Source organism: Myxocyprinus asiaticus, chromosome 5, assembly GCF_019703515.2.
Source record: "Myxocyprinus asiaticus isolate MX2 ecotype Aquarium Trade chromosome 5, UBuf_Myxa_2, whole genome shotgun sequence".
Lineage (NCBI taxonomy): Eukaryota > Metazoa > Chordata > Actinopteri > Cypriniformes > Catostomidae > Myxocyprinus > Myxocyprinus asiaticus.
Genome location: NC_059348.1, coordinates 56,426,492 through 56,440,826, shown reverse-complemented (window position 1 = coordinate 56,440,826; position 14,335 = coordinate 56,426,492). Strand labels below are relative to the sequence as shown.

The following is a 14,335-nucleotide window of genomic DNA, read 5'->3' as shown; positions in this document are numbered from 1 at the left end:
TCTGTCTGTGTATGCATGTGTGTGTTTGTGTGTGAGAGAGAGTGTGTGCGTTTGTGTGTGTGTGCATGTGTGTATGTGTGTGTATATATGTGTGTGTGAGTGTGCGTGTGTGTCTCTGTGTGTGTATCTGTATGTGCGTGTGTGTGTATATATGTGTGTGAGAGAGAGTGTGTGTGTATGTGTTTGTGTGTATGTATGTGTGTGTTTGTGTGTGTGCGTTTATGTGTGTGTATGTTTGTGTGTATGTATGTGTGTCTATGTATATGTGTGTGTGTATGTATGTGTGTCTATGTAAATGTGTGTGTATATGTGTGTGTGTGCGTTTATGTGTGTATATGTGTGTGTGTGTATGTATATGTGTGTCTATGTATTTGTGTGTGTGTATGTATGTATGTGTGTATATGTGTGTGTGTGCATGTATGTGTCTGTGTATATGTGTGTATATGTGTTTGTGTGTATGTATGTATGTGTGTGTGTATGTGTTTGTGTGTATATATGTATATGTGTGTGTGTGCGTTTATGTGTGTCTGTGTATATGTGTGTGTGTGTTTGTGTGTATGTATATTTGTGTGTGTGTGTGTGTGTATGTGTGTTTGTGTGTGTAATAGGGAAGTTTGAACGGGTGTGTGTCAGTGAGGAAGACCCCGGTCGTGGTATCGGTGATGATGGTCCCCCGGTGCTCTCGAGCGCGCATGCTCAGTGCGGTGACGCCGCGGCTTGAGGGTGTGTGTGTGCGCGAGCGAGCGGCGCATTATTTGGCAGCGAGGCGGCGGAGCGGCGCGGGGAGGGCGCGAGCGAGAGCAGTAGGTTTCACCGGGATTATCGGAGTGAATTACCGGTCCGAATCGCCAGGAAGACCCCCGGTACTCACAGCAGCGTCCCCGCGACCCGGTGAGTGCAGTTCAAAGAGTTTGTGCGCGCGGTGATCGCTCGCGAGCTGCTCCTCTTCCTCACCGACCTGCGACACACACACACTCACACACACTGAGGTAAACTTTAATAGTTTATGTAAGTTTACTCTTGTATATATTTATAGCTGAGGTGAATTACAGTAAGTTAACTTATGTGGTTTTCATACTTCAGTTTCTTGTTATTATTTATTAGCTTTAATAAACTCATCAAACGGACGGTTTAATATAGTGTATCGGTGTGTTTAAAGTGATAACTGTTTATTATGAGAGTTTTAAACCGTCTTGTGAAGTTGTTCGGACTGACTGACGGATGTGTGTGTGTGCGCGCCGGTGATCGTGTGTTTATGACGTCGAGATGTCATGATTGTGATGATTGTGATTGTTTTGATGTTCGTGTTGAAATATAAAGGTGTTGTTGAAACAGTCGCCGGTGCTCGTTGTGTGTCGGGTGTTTTTTTTCCACTTGTTTTCGACTGTATCACACAATACGAGTCCCGGGCTGCTGCTGCTCTTCCTCCTCAGTCACACTCATCCTCCTCTTCCTCATCTTAAAGCGGCACGCGCTCATTTACCGCCTCCTGACACATCACATTCAGTTGTGTGATTAATCTTGCTTGGAAAATCCAACTTGACTAACGTCATATTAAGAGATTAACTTTTTGACAGAAAGTTTTGGCTGTTTATTCAGCACATTAGAGTTGTCATGGTGACAGAACTCTGAGAACTACATGAAGCGGTTTACTGTGTAGTGTGCGCGCTCAACTTTAATGTTCTTTAAAGTGTCTTAAAGGAACAGTTCACCCAAATTTCTGTCATTTATTCACCCTCATGCCATCCCAGATGTGTATGACTTTCTTTCTTCTGCTGAACACAAATGAAGATTTTAAGAAAAATATTTCAGCTCTGTAGGTCCATACAATGCAAGCGGATGGCGACCAGATCTTTGAAACTCCAGAAAGCACATAAATGCAGCCAGTGGCGGATTTAGGCATGGGCGACATGGGCAGCCACGCAGGGCTTTACATTAGCTGGTAGTATTACTGGTAAACCCATTTGACTATATGTCATAAAGTCATGTAGAAGATGTTGATCATCACATTTGAGCGTCAATTTGTAAAAGTACAGAGTTGCTGGTAGGGCTGCATAATTAATGTTAATCAAGATTGTAATTTTGGCTGCTGCAATTAACAAATTGTGAAAAGTATCAATTACAGCTATTCATTTAGGACTACTCACGTTGCATCAAAATGTTCTATTTACAACTTATTTGTTTTTCTTTTTCAGCATTTGAGCATTGTAAACAATCACAGACATGTTCACCTGAGCACATCAGTAATGGTGTGACAGAACTAGAATGCTATTATATATTAATATAACAGTAATTAATAAACATGTTCAGTGTCGCCTATATAAAGGAAAGCCTGCATTTGCCCTATACAAAGTAAGAATTTTAATGTCTTTGTGTTGATGTTTGATGTTCCCATTTTTGGCATCAAACATTTGCTATAAGTCAGGGGCTGTCTGGATCGATTCTGATTTTGAGCAGTTTATAACTAAACCTTTTCATCGATCTGAACAATAGTGTGCGTATGGAGGGCTGTTTGTGTCACATGATGCTCTGAGGAGGCGTTCACTACAGGACGTCCATCTGTTCAACACTATAGGTGTTTTTAAATTACCTGAATAAAACTCTGACAAAATCATGCCTGACGTAAACTCTACATGTTGTATGTAAGCAATGGACTCATTGGGGTCTGTGGCTACATTCACACAGTCAGTGTTTGGGACTGACAACTGTATTTACTTACAGGACTCTTGAAATGTCCTGTTCATACAACAGCTTACAGTAGCAGCTTGAATACTGTCTGTATGAACGAACAACCGAACTCACAATCGTATTCTAACACCTGTAACCATGGTGACAGTGACTAAATTAAAAATGAAAGTTGACGATGTCCACCGGGCATGAGTTAATCACAACTGACGGCGCATTAATTTAGTATTATTTTTTATTTTATCCACTTTTCTCCCAATTTGGAATGCCCAATTCCCACTACTTAGTAGGTCCTCGTGGTGGCGTGGTTACTCACCTCAATCCGGGTGGCGGAGGACAAGTCTCAGTTTCCTCCGCTTCTGAGACCGTCAATCCGTGCATCTTATCACGTGACTCGTTGTGCATGACACCGCGGAGACTCACAGCATGTGGAGACTCATGCTACTCTCCACGATCCACACACAACTTACCACACGCCCCATTGAGAGCGAGAACCACTAATCACGACCACGAGGAGGTTACCCAATGTGACTCTACCCTCCCTAGCAACCGGGCCAATTTGGTTGCTTAGGAGACCTGGCAGGAGTCACTCAGCACGCCCTGGATTCAAACTCGTGACTCCAGCTGTGACAGTCAGCGTCAATACTCGCTGAGATACCCAGACCCCCTTGACACCGCATCATTAAATAAACATCTCTAATCGAGGCTCAAGTTTATTCATCAGATCATAATTTACCGACAGTGGCTTTGAATGCTTTTTAACCGCATGCAGAGAGAAGCATTTGTGTCTCACAGCTCGTGAACAGCTGGTGGAAAAAAACTGTCTGAATCTTCGGATGACAAGCAACTATATCTCCGTCTCTGTGAGTTAATGAAACCCCACATGAAACACACGAGACGCGTGTGTGCAGTTACATTATATGACGCGACAGACAACTAGTTATCCAGTATGGTTCCGTTCACACAGCACAGGTTTGCCGAGAATGCGGTTGTATGATCTGAATATTTGCGGGTGTCAGTTCGGTTATAGAATGTGGTTGTCACTCTCGTAAATAACCGAAATGTGTGTGAACCAGGGTCCGAAATTAACTCTTTAGCCCACGAGCCAAAGCGGCTGGCAGATGAAAAAATTTACCAGCCAGTCAGATTTCTTACTGGCCATTTAAAAAAACTGATTTTACAGACATAAGAGAAAAATAAACAATAATGTATGCATGTTTAAAAGTGCATGTTTTTTTTTTTTTCTCCCCAATTTGGAATGCCCAATTCCCAATGCGCTCTAAGTCCTCGTGGTGGCGTAGTGACTCGCCTCAATCCAGGTAGCGGAGGATGAACCTCCGCGTCTGAGACCGTCAATCCGTGCATCTTATCATGTGGCTTGTTGAGCACGTTACCACAGAGACGTAGCGCGTGTGGAGGCTTCACGCTATTCTCAACGGCATCCACGCACAACTCACCACACGCCCCACCGAGACTGAGAACCACATTATAGTGACCACGAGGAGGTTACCCCATGAGACTCTACCCTCCCTAGCAACCGGGACAATTTGGTTGCTTAGGAGACCCGGCTGGAGTCACTAAAATTGCTTTTTTAAGAATTGTATTGTTTTATTATATATTAAATATTTAATTGCCAGATAGTCCATTTAGAATTATTTTTCAGATTATTCACTTATTACATCAAAACTAATTTAGTATTTTAAAGTACATGTTGTCATATGAACGACCAGTAAGTAACTTGTAGTCTCATGAGCCTTTAAGTACACATAACACAGTAACAGTTATATTCAAGTCACGTCAGATTTATTTGTATTGCACTTTTCACAACAGCCGTTGCTTCAAAGCAGCTGTGCATGAAATTATGCTATAACAGAAAATGAATGAATATAATGCCAATATTTGTTATTTATATTTAGATATATTAGATCTTAAAATGAGTAAACTAAGTAAGTGTTGTGGGTCAATGATTACACAAAATGATTTTGTATGAACTATAAGTTTGAGTGTTAAAGTCCTTGAAGTCACCCCAAATTAATTGAGGAAATACACGTAGATGCATTGTCCTTGGTTTTGGCTGATGAAGGCTTTTGTTAGTGGTTAATTCATTTTCTATGTAGTTTAAGAGAGTGTTGTTTGACCAAGTTGATACAGGTATCATTCAGTGAGGAGCATCGCAGATTTCTTGGTTTTCTTGGAGTGAGTCAATTAATTCAGTCAGCTCCAAATGATTCATTAGTCTTTTTGATTCACTAAAAAGAGCGGGCTCATGGAGTCGTGTGTTTTGGATTCAGACAGCAGTTGATTCAGTTGTCTTGTGGTGAAGATTCAAAAGAACCGGCTCAAAAGTCTCGTGTTTGGGAATCAGACAATTTGTAGAGCTTTATGTCTCGTCTCACGCTGTAGATTTGATAGCAGTGTTGCTGTGACGCTTAGAGTAATACAGGAAACGCTGTCAGGAAAAACACTGAGTATTTTAGTCTGGTTTTCTGTCCGCATCGCCAGACCGTTCAAGAGCCGTTATGGAAACCGAATTATAATGCAGTCATTACCAGAGAATTGTGTGGTGGTGGGTAATTAAAACTCTCACATGCACTGGAAATCCAAGAGTGGTCTTTCCTTCATCCTGATGGCATGAACGCTCCTGAACATTAATTTGATCTTGCTTCGAGATGTACTGCTAACGATACGTGTTCACTGTCGCGGAAGGAAACTGCTCAGCCCTGCTCACCACACAACAGAATTTGTAATATGCAAAGTGTGTGTTTTTCTACTTATTAGCTTTCAGTACACAAGCAATGATGTTATCTTAAAAATGCGCGATTACAGTTGGAAAAATGCCAACTTCATTTTCAAATGCCCGAAGTATTGGGTCTGGGTAGCTCAGTGGTAAAAGACGCTGGCTACCACCTCTGGAGTTCGTTAGTTCGAATCCCAGGGTGTGCTGAGTGACTCCAGCCAGGTCTCCTAAGCAACCAAATTGGCCCGGTTGCTAGGGAGGGTAGAGTCACATGGAGTAAACTCCTCGTGGTCACTATAATGTGGTTCGTTCTCGGTGGGGTGTGTGGTGAGTTGTGCGTGGTTGCCGCGGTGGATGACGTGAAGCCTCCACACACGCTATGTCTCCATGGCAACGCGCTCAACAAGCCATGTGATAAGACGCACAGGTTGACGATCTCAGACGCGGAGGCAACTGGGATTCGTCCTCCACCACCTGGATTGAGGCAAAGCACTACGGCACCACGAGGACTTAAGCGCATTGGGAATTGGGCATTCCAAATTGGGGAGAAAAAAATTAATAAATGCCCGAAGTATACAAACAGTTTTGATTTATTAAAGGTTTGCTTGCCCAGCCATATAATTGCCACAATGAATGTGTGCAATCATCATTAGAATTCTGGATTAAATATAATGATGTGATTAAAGCACTGAATCCACCTTCGCTCACCACGCGCCAGTGGACACATCGTTTGAGACTATATCGATAAGCAGTGGGACTAGTTAATAAGAGCCACAACCTTACTGACTGTAGGTCTACAGAGCCCCCTTGAGGACAGAACTAGAACGAGTAAAATTATTTTACAAGCTGACATAAACTGATATTGATTGTGATGTCATGTTTAATGTCACACTGTACAGAATACTCCAGCAGCAGATATTCGCCTTCTGATGATTCCTCGTCTCAGGACGTGTGAAGATGTCACGTTTTACTCTTTGTGTTCAATTCATGCCGTTCTCCCTCGTGTGTTGAGCATTGCTGTATGATACGTTCCCAGAACAACCGTTCTGATGGGATCCAGAATCACCGCTGCATGTCTGATTTATATTTCTGCAGATTTATTATCAGCGATCAGACTCTATTTGGAGCTTCATTGATTGTTAGAGGAAAATGAGATGGTTTGGGGCTTTCAGATGGTAGAAGTGTCCCTGTATATTTGTTGTGGGTTGCCATGGCGTTAGGATGCTGAAGCCGTTGCCAGGTTGCATGTTTGAATCAGGACACAAGTTCTGAATGAGTCCGATATTTCTGTGGTACAGATGGCACAAGAGAAGATACTTGCTTTATGAGTGTCCTGGTTGTTTGTTTATTTATTTATTTATTGACATAAAAAAAATACTTTTCTTATCCCAGTTGAAGTAAGCTGTGTGTTGGTTGACAGCAACATTGACCCAATGGTGTGAGTTTGGGGCAGGTTTGTCCGACCAGTGATAAATGATTTAGTGTTTATATACTCCTTCACAAAATGGACACTAATCCAGATGAAACTGTGTCAGAAGCAGATGATTTGGTGACACACCAGTGCTTATTTATTAAATGATGTATCATGTTTGAATATTTAATGTTTATTGCTCATCTGCCATTGGTTGAACAAACACACAGTCCTGCCCCACATTTGCACCATTTAGCCTTCTTTAAAACATGTTTAGAAAGAGATGCTGTGGCCTCCTCTGTATCTGAATGTGTAAACACACACACTCATACACACAGGCATGTAGGTCACTCTCAGTGTTTAGTGTGCTGTAGAGGAGGTCATTACATCACACACTATAAATACACTTCCTGTGTACCGACATGAGAATGAGACAGACAGACAGACAGTCACTGTCTCCATAGGCAGCTGTCTTCTATGGCAGCATCCTAACTGAAATTAAACCTCATTTTAAAACATCAGTGTTTATGGTGACCACCTCTTCAAGCTTCAAAAGTATAATTCAAAAGTCTAATAAATTATTCCATGAGACTCATGATTGTTCTGGAAGCATACAATAAGGTTTTGAAGCTTGAAGAGGTGGTCAGCATAAACTGCCATTGTGTGACATCACTGAACACAATTTTTTCATAGTTTCTCTAACAACACGGGTGAGTAAACGATGACTGATTTTTCATTTTTGAGTGAACTAAACCTTTAAGTAGTTTATAAAAGATCTCATGGGGTTTTAAAACATCTTGTGGAGTGTTTGAAACATCTCGTGGAGTGGAGTGTTTGGAACATCTCGTGGAGCGGAGCGTGTGGAACAGCTCTCGTGGAGCGGAGCGTGTGGAACAGCTCTCGTGGAGCGGAGCGTGTGGAACAGCTCTCGTGGAGTGGAGCGGAACAGCTCTCGTGGAGTGGAGCGTGTGGAACAGATCTCGTGGAGCGTGTGGAACAGCGCTCGTGGAGCGGAGCGTGTGGAACAGCGCTCGTGGAGCGGAGCGTGTGGAACAGCGCTCGTGGAGCGGAGCGTGTGGAACAGCTCTCGTGGAGTGTTTTGACATCTAGGTAGCAAGCACATTTTAACAAGTATGAAAAAAAATGACAAATTTTAAAGCGTAAACATTCAGATATTCTAAATCAGCTAGCAAGCAAACTGTTAGCAAAATATGGTGGCGTATACAGCAGAGGAGGCTTTGAAAATGTTCAATGAGATAATGGCTTTGGAGTCAAAATCAGAAAACTCTGATCATAATGATAATCCAGACTACAGTCCAGGTTGTGCTGGAGATGATGTCATTATGACAGAGTTTCTTGTAGTTGTTTATTGTTTTAATGAGAAGCAGATATGATTTAGAACATTCCAGTAGAGAAAGCTGTTTGAACTATCAGATGCTTTGAATGTGTTTGTGATAAAGGCTCGGAAAGAGTCGGTTCAAGAAAAGTTGCAATTATTTTAAAGACTTCTTTTATCTTTTAATTTGAAAACATTTAAAGTGAACAAATAAAAATGAAATAAACTTTAAACCATCTTAAATTATTGACTATAAAGATATAAACAGGATACCTTTTCTTGGAAGAAATCCATTGATAGGGGTCATTTTTACCCTCTTTATGCATCCGTGTTGTTTTTTTGGGTCAATCTAGGGTTAAAGCTAAAGTTCAGACTTCATCTTGCACAATTCAGTTAATCTGAGTTAAAGGAATATTCCGGGTTCAATACAAGTTAAGCTCAGTTGACAGCATTTGTGGCACATTGGTTATTACCTCAAAAATTAGCTTAGACTCGTTCCTCCTTTTCTATAAAAAAGCACAAATCTGTGTTCCCATGAGACACTTACGATGGAAGTCAATGGGGTCAATTTTTGAAGGGTTTAAAGGGTTTGTTCACCCAAAATGAAAATTCTCTCATTATTTACTCCCCCTCATGATATCCCAGGTGTGCATGACTTACTTTCTTCACCAGAACACATTTGAAGAATAATAGAAAAATATTTCAGCTCAGTAGGTCCTTAAAATGCCTTAAAGGTCCTTAAAGTGAATGGAGATTTCTCTTTTAAAGCTCCAAAAACCACAGACATTCAGTATAAACGTCATCCAAACAACTCCAATGGTTATTTTTCCCAAGTGTGATGGAACTAAACAAAATATAAATATGTCATACTTAAATAGGACAGAGATTGAAGACCCACCGCCATCTCTAAAATGTGTTGTTTGGGAGCGTTATGGTTTGGCAGTAAACTACAGTAATACTGGGCAACGAGTAGTGAACAGGACGACTGCTGTGTGTCGGCCTGAAGTTGGGTATGTCCTGGGAAGCACATCTAACATGAAGACTCATTTGCGGCGAAATCATCCACGTGTCTCTTGAGCTTACGGGAGCAAATCATAAACAGCCTGTGCAAGTTAGTCTCGCCACGGTGTTCAAGCAGCCTCTTGCTGCAAGCTCAGACAGAACTAAAGCGATAACGAACGCCACAGGAGTATTTATCACCGCAGATATGCGACCATACTCAGTCGTCGAGAACACAGGATTTAAGCATCTTCTTAACGTTCTTGAGCCCCGTTATAAAGTTCCTACAAGAACGCATTTCAGCAATTCTGTAGTGCCTGCTCTATATAAACAAGTACACGCTGTAATTGTCCAGCAAGGGACATTGTCAGTGCTGACAGATCCGCCCTCTCCTCTGATCACGTGGTTATTCTGATTTAGCTGAAAATTGAGTGATAAGAATAAGTGGTGAGCTGAAACGCAAAAGACACATACATCTGCACTGCTAATGTCTTTATTTACAATTTAGCCCGCTATATTTTTCTCTTATTTTTGATCTCCCCCATTTGTTTTCAATGGCCGGTCATTTTTGACCGGGATGACCACAAGTGTGACTTTGTGAAATTATTTACTAAATAAAAGCATTTCGAAACAAACTTCCTGGTTAAACATTAAAGCACACTAGTGCGATAAATAGTACAGAATGTTTTCATATTTTATTTAAAGTTGCCAAAGTTATCCACAGATAATGCTTTTTTTCACTCTAAAATTAGGTGCATAAGCTCAGGTCAAGGAGGCCTACGATCAATAAGTTACAAACAGAAATACAAAACCTGTGCTAACTGGAAGAAAATGAGTTGACAAAAAGATCTAATCCTATTTTTGGTGATAATATAGCATAATGAGAGCAATTTTTAATAGGCCGGTCATTTTTGACCTTGAACACCAAAAGTGTAACACAGTTAAAAAAAAAAAAAATAACCACACAAAAAATTCTAAAAAATTAGCAATTTTTTTGGCAAATTTTTGTGTGAACAAAGTCAGAAAGTTTCAGTCCAGTAGGAAAACATTAACTAGCATTTTCAGGCAAAAGAAACTCCTCTTCGGGTCAAAATGCCCAGAAGACAACATGAGGGTTAAAATACTTAATATTAAAAATACTTTCAAGATGACGTTTCGGAAATCCACTTCCCGCACCACCACCGAAGTGATGTTCATCGCTACTTTGCTTGTTTTGCGAGAGGACGTTTCCTGCGTGCGCCTCGAATGAGAGAGGAATGAAGCGCGTGCGGCCTGAGGTGAAATGAAACTTTGTATCTGCTCCAGATATCCTCTTTTTTAAGAATTGCATTATTAATTATATTTAAAATGTAACATTAAAGTGACAGTAACTTAGTGCGTCCTTTTGTAAAAATATAAAGCCAAACGTAAATGTGTAAACATGTTGAACAGATTAATGAGGAATAATATTGACCGACTAGTAATTGCAGTGTCGACTAGCAGCATCAGTAGTGTTTAGTCGACTTGTCAAGTCTCGAACATCCCTAGTTGACATTGCATCGTCATGGCAACAAAGTAAAACACACATATTGTTTATGTCTTGTGTCTATACTTTTGAAACAGTGAGTATTTTAATGTTTACAGATTATTGACCCCATTGACTTCCATTGTAAGTGTCTCACTGGAACACACATTTAAAGGAGGGACGAGACTAAATAAAGTTTTGTGTTAATCAGTATTATGCAACAAAAGCTGTCAACTGATCTTAACTTGTATTGAACCCGGAATATTCCTTTATAGCTAAAGTTCAGACTTCTTCATCTTTCACAATTCAGTTAATCTGAGTTAAAGGAATATTCCGGGTTCAAAACAAGTGAAGCTCAATCGAAGCATTTCGTAATGTTGATTACCACAAAAATTAATTTCGACTCGTCCCTCCTTTTTGGACTTTCTTTGAAGTACCACGTACATTGCACAGTGTGGTAATAAATCAGCACCATATTATATATCAGTGGCATAGTATTACCGTCTGATCCCATCACTGTACCATAGTGTCATCACAGTACTGTCTCTCTCTCTGCTCACCTCAAAGGGTTAACTAAATCTATTAACTCGTCCTCCCTCACCGGTTTAAACCGGTTCTCAGGAAGGTGCTTTGTGTGCCCCATGGAATCCTGGGAAGGGTCATGTGATGTCACAGCATGAGAGAGATGAGAACTTGAGTCAGCCGTACATTGTGTGTGTGTGTGTGTGTCTGTGTGTGTGTGTGTCTGTGTGTGTGTGTGTGTGTGTGTACAGTACGGTGGCTCTTCCTGTAACACAGGAAGTGTGTTGGTGAGAGTTTGTGTTGTGGTTTGTTTCTCCTGTGAGGAAAGAGTTCATGTTGTCTTGACGTTGATGTTGGTCAGATCTTCTCGCGTTGTACACACACACACACACACACACACACACACACTGCTGCAGCGTTCTGATGTCACAGGATTCTAAATGAAATGTAATTAAAGATCAATAATTAATACATTGTAATTTTTGAGGAAGGTGTTTAAATAGTTTTTTTTTTTTTCATTTTCGGGACCTGGTGACACTGTCTGACTTTCACAGCATGACAGCTGTATCTGAAAAGTGTTGTGGAGATGATGAATATAATAAAGATCTGAATCTTGTGAGGTCAGAAATTGAACTTCGAATCGATCAGAGGGTGAATTATTGTGAATCCCTCCTCATGCATATGCATTATAGAGAGTTTTAAAAATGACTTTCCTTTGCATTAGGAGCCACTGGAAAACTGATATAATGCGTTTGTAATTTTTGTACAGTTGTCTCATCCTAAATTACAGGACACGTTCTTGACAGCTGGACGAATCACAACAGAATGCAGGGATCATGAGATGGGATTTTCAAAGATTTAACCACTTTGAACTTGACTCAGCGTCCTAGAAACGCAGCGTTTATGATGCTGAAAACCAGCGAGATGCTTCAAAAGCGTCCATTTGATGCAAATGTGCATAAATTAACAATTGAAAAATAGCACAGACAGAACGTAAGAACACGTCCTCTTAGAGCTGGACAGATTGACACACACAATTGCAAAATAGTTCTCTGTGGAATGGCATATGTGCAATGATACGGGAATAAAACAAACAATATATTGATGTGTAAAGCCTTTTTGTATGGTCTGATCCAGGGGTTGACAAACATTTCGATGCCAAGGACCACCAGCTATTTATTTTAATGTATAAAGTCACATTTATACTGTGCAACAAAAATAGTAAGTGTGATATTTAATCTCCTGAGAGCCGAGCGTGACTGCAGTGTGCATTTTCCATTTTCCTTTTTGATTTGTAACTAGTAGCACCAAATAAACATGCAAAAAAAGTATTATTCTAGAGCGAATAGTTTTCATATAATATAACGTCCTCATATGTGGTCAGCGGGACTAAGTTGTGAAATTTGAAATATTATTAAGCTACAGAAAGTCAGATTTTTTTCATCAGATAGTTTATGTGTCCAGGAGTGTTGGTTATTCATGTTTTTCAGACGTTACAGACATTACAGCTGATTCAGAGTAATGGACAGTATCATCCAGACGCTACTCTTTACAATCAAACAGGTTTCAGTAATAAAACGTAGATGTTTCTTACCAGAGGCACTTTTATTGGCGCTGTGCCCGTAGGAGCGCTTCACAGAAATTGACGTCATGTTGTCGTGTCATGTGACACAGAAGTTTAACCCTTAAATGACGATGTAGAGTCTTGTGAACAGTATCCAGTCAGTTTAAATTCATTTAAATTATGTGTTTCATATAGCGAAGACAAAATACAATGTCCACACATGTGGATGCGGGGTCACACGAGGTTAGAGAAAAAATGTAATTATTGACTTTTATATTGTTATTACACTAATAACAAACAAACATGCAAGAAAATGTAGGAATGTAGTAAGTGTAATAATTGTGTAAAAACATAAATAATTTTAAAGCCACAATCATAAATGATGAAATATTTTAAATTCAGAAAAAGCTGTAAATATTAAAGAATTTAACAAATAGGCTCTGCTTTTTTTCTTTCTTTTTTTTTTTTTTTTTTGCATAGAAGTTTTTATATAGTAGCACTTAAATATATTATTTTTTATAATATAATTATGTCATAATTGTTATATGTGTAATTCTGTTTTCATTAATTGGTTCCAGCCTTGTGAATATTTTGTTAAAAATGTGTATTTCAAACAGTGACAACTTCTATCATTATTAAAAATGCAATTTTGTGACATCATATAAATTAATAGAATGTGAAGTACACAAGCTGAAATGTGATTAAAATGATCAAAAGCAAAATATGAAAATAAAATGTACAATCTTGCGAAGTCATATAAATGAAAACTAATATATATATATATATATATATATGAACATGCCCAGTTCTCGATTTGCTCAATATCTTTTTCAGGAAAAATGATTCACAATCCATCATGACTGGAAAGGTCATTAAATCCTTTGTGTTGTGAGAGATGAGTGAGGTTTGTTCTTTGTCTCAGCAGACTCGCAATGATGATGTCATAATGTTTGTGTACTTTCATAATTCGTTTGTGTCTAATTGACTTTACATTGATTTTACATCTGTCTGTCTCTCTCTGTCAGTTCCAGTGATGTCTGAGGATGTGGTGCGACAGACGCGCAGTCAGAAGCGTGTTCTGGACAGAGACTCTCAGTCTGTGGACGTGGACAGCAAGCGTGTAAAGTTGGAGTGTGTTGATCGGGACGACACACCGGCGCTCCGGTCTAGATCCGAGACGGCCGTGTCAGTCCAAACGTCAAGCATGCTGAGTGGAGGGGAGGTGAAGGCCACCATCAAACTGGAGCTGCAGACGGGAAATGAGCCTGTGGACATGAGCACCAGCAGAACGTGAGTACTTTACACAAGCCTTTAAGGAAGATCTCAGTGAGGTTTCTTCATTTACATGTAAACTACAAACATTTGGACGCACTCCTCATGATCTTACAGACCTTTTGATCTTAAACTAGCCAGACATATTTAAATAAATGAACAATAAATTCCTGAGTAAATTAAATTGCTAAGAGCAAGTTCGCTCTCTTCAGTCCACTCTTAGACGCTGTTGCGCTGGCTGGGACTTCAGCTCTTCTCTTATGATGACCTCCCACCGCAATATCATCTTTCTGTTTGACGAGTGT

At 40.1% G+C, this 14,335-nt stretch overlaps 1 protein-coding gene across 6 annotated transcripts in view; it reads left to right on the top strand.

The window, feature by feature from the left end:
* Nucleotides 1-650: 650 nt before the first annotated feature.
* Nucleotides 651-14,335, top strand: part of LOC127441330 (transcriptional repressor p66-alpha-like) — a 32,820-nt gene continuing 19,135 nt past the window's right edge. For 4 of the 6 annotated variants that reach the window (XM_051698619.1, XM_051698622.1, XM_051698618.1 and 1 more), the window contains exons 1-2: nucleotides 651-891; nucleotides 13,784-14,048. In XM_051698619.1, coding sequence (XP_051554579.1) covers nucleotides 663-891; nucleotides 13,784-14,048 — 494 coding nt within the window. In that variant the 5' untranslated portion in view covers nucleotides 651-662. Of the gene's footprint in view, nucleotides 990-13,618; nucleotides 13,663-13,783; nucleotides 14,049-14,335 lie in introns of those variants that run through there. The other 2 variants (XM_051698623.1, XM_051698624.1) reach the window with 2 other exon arrangements.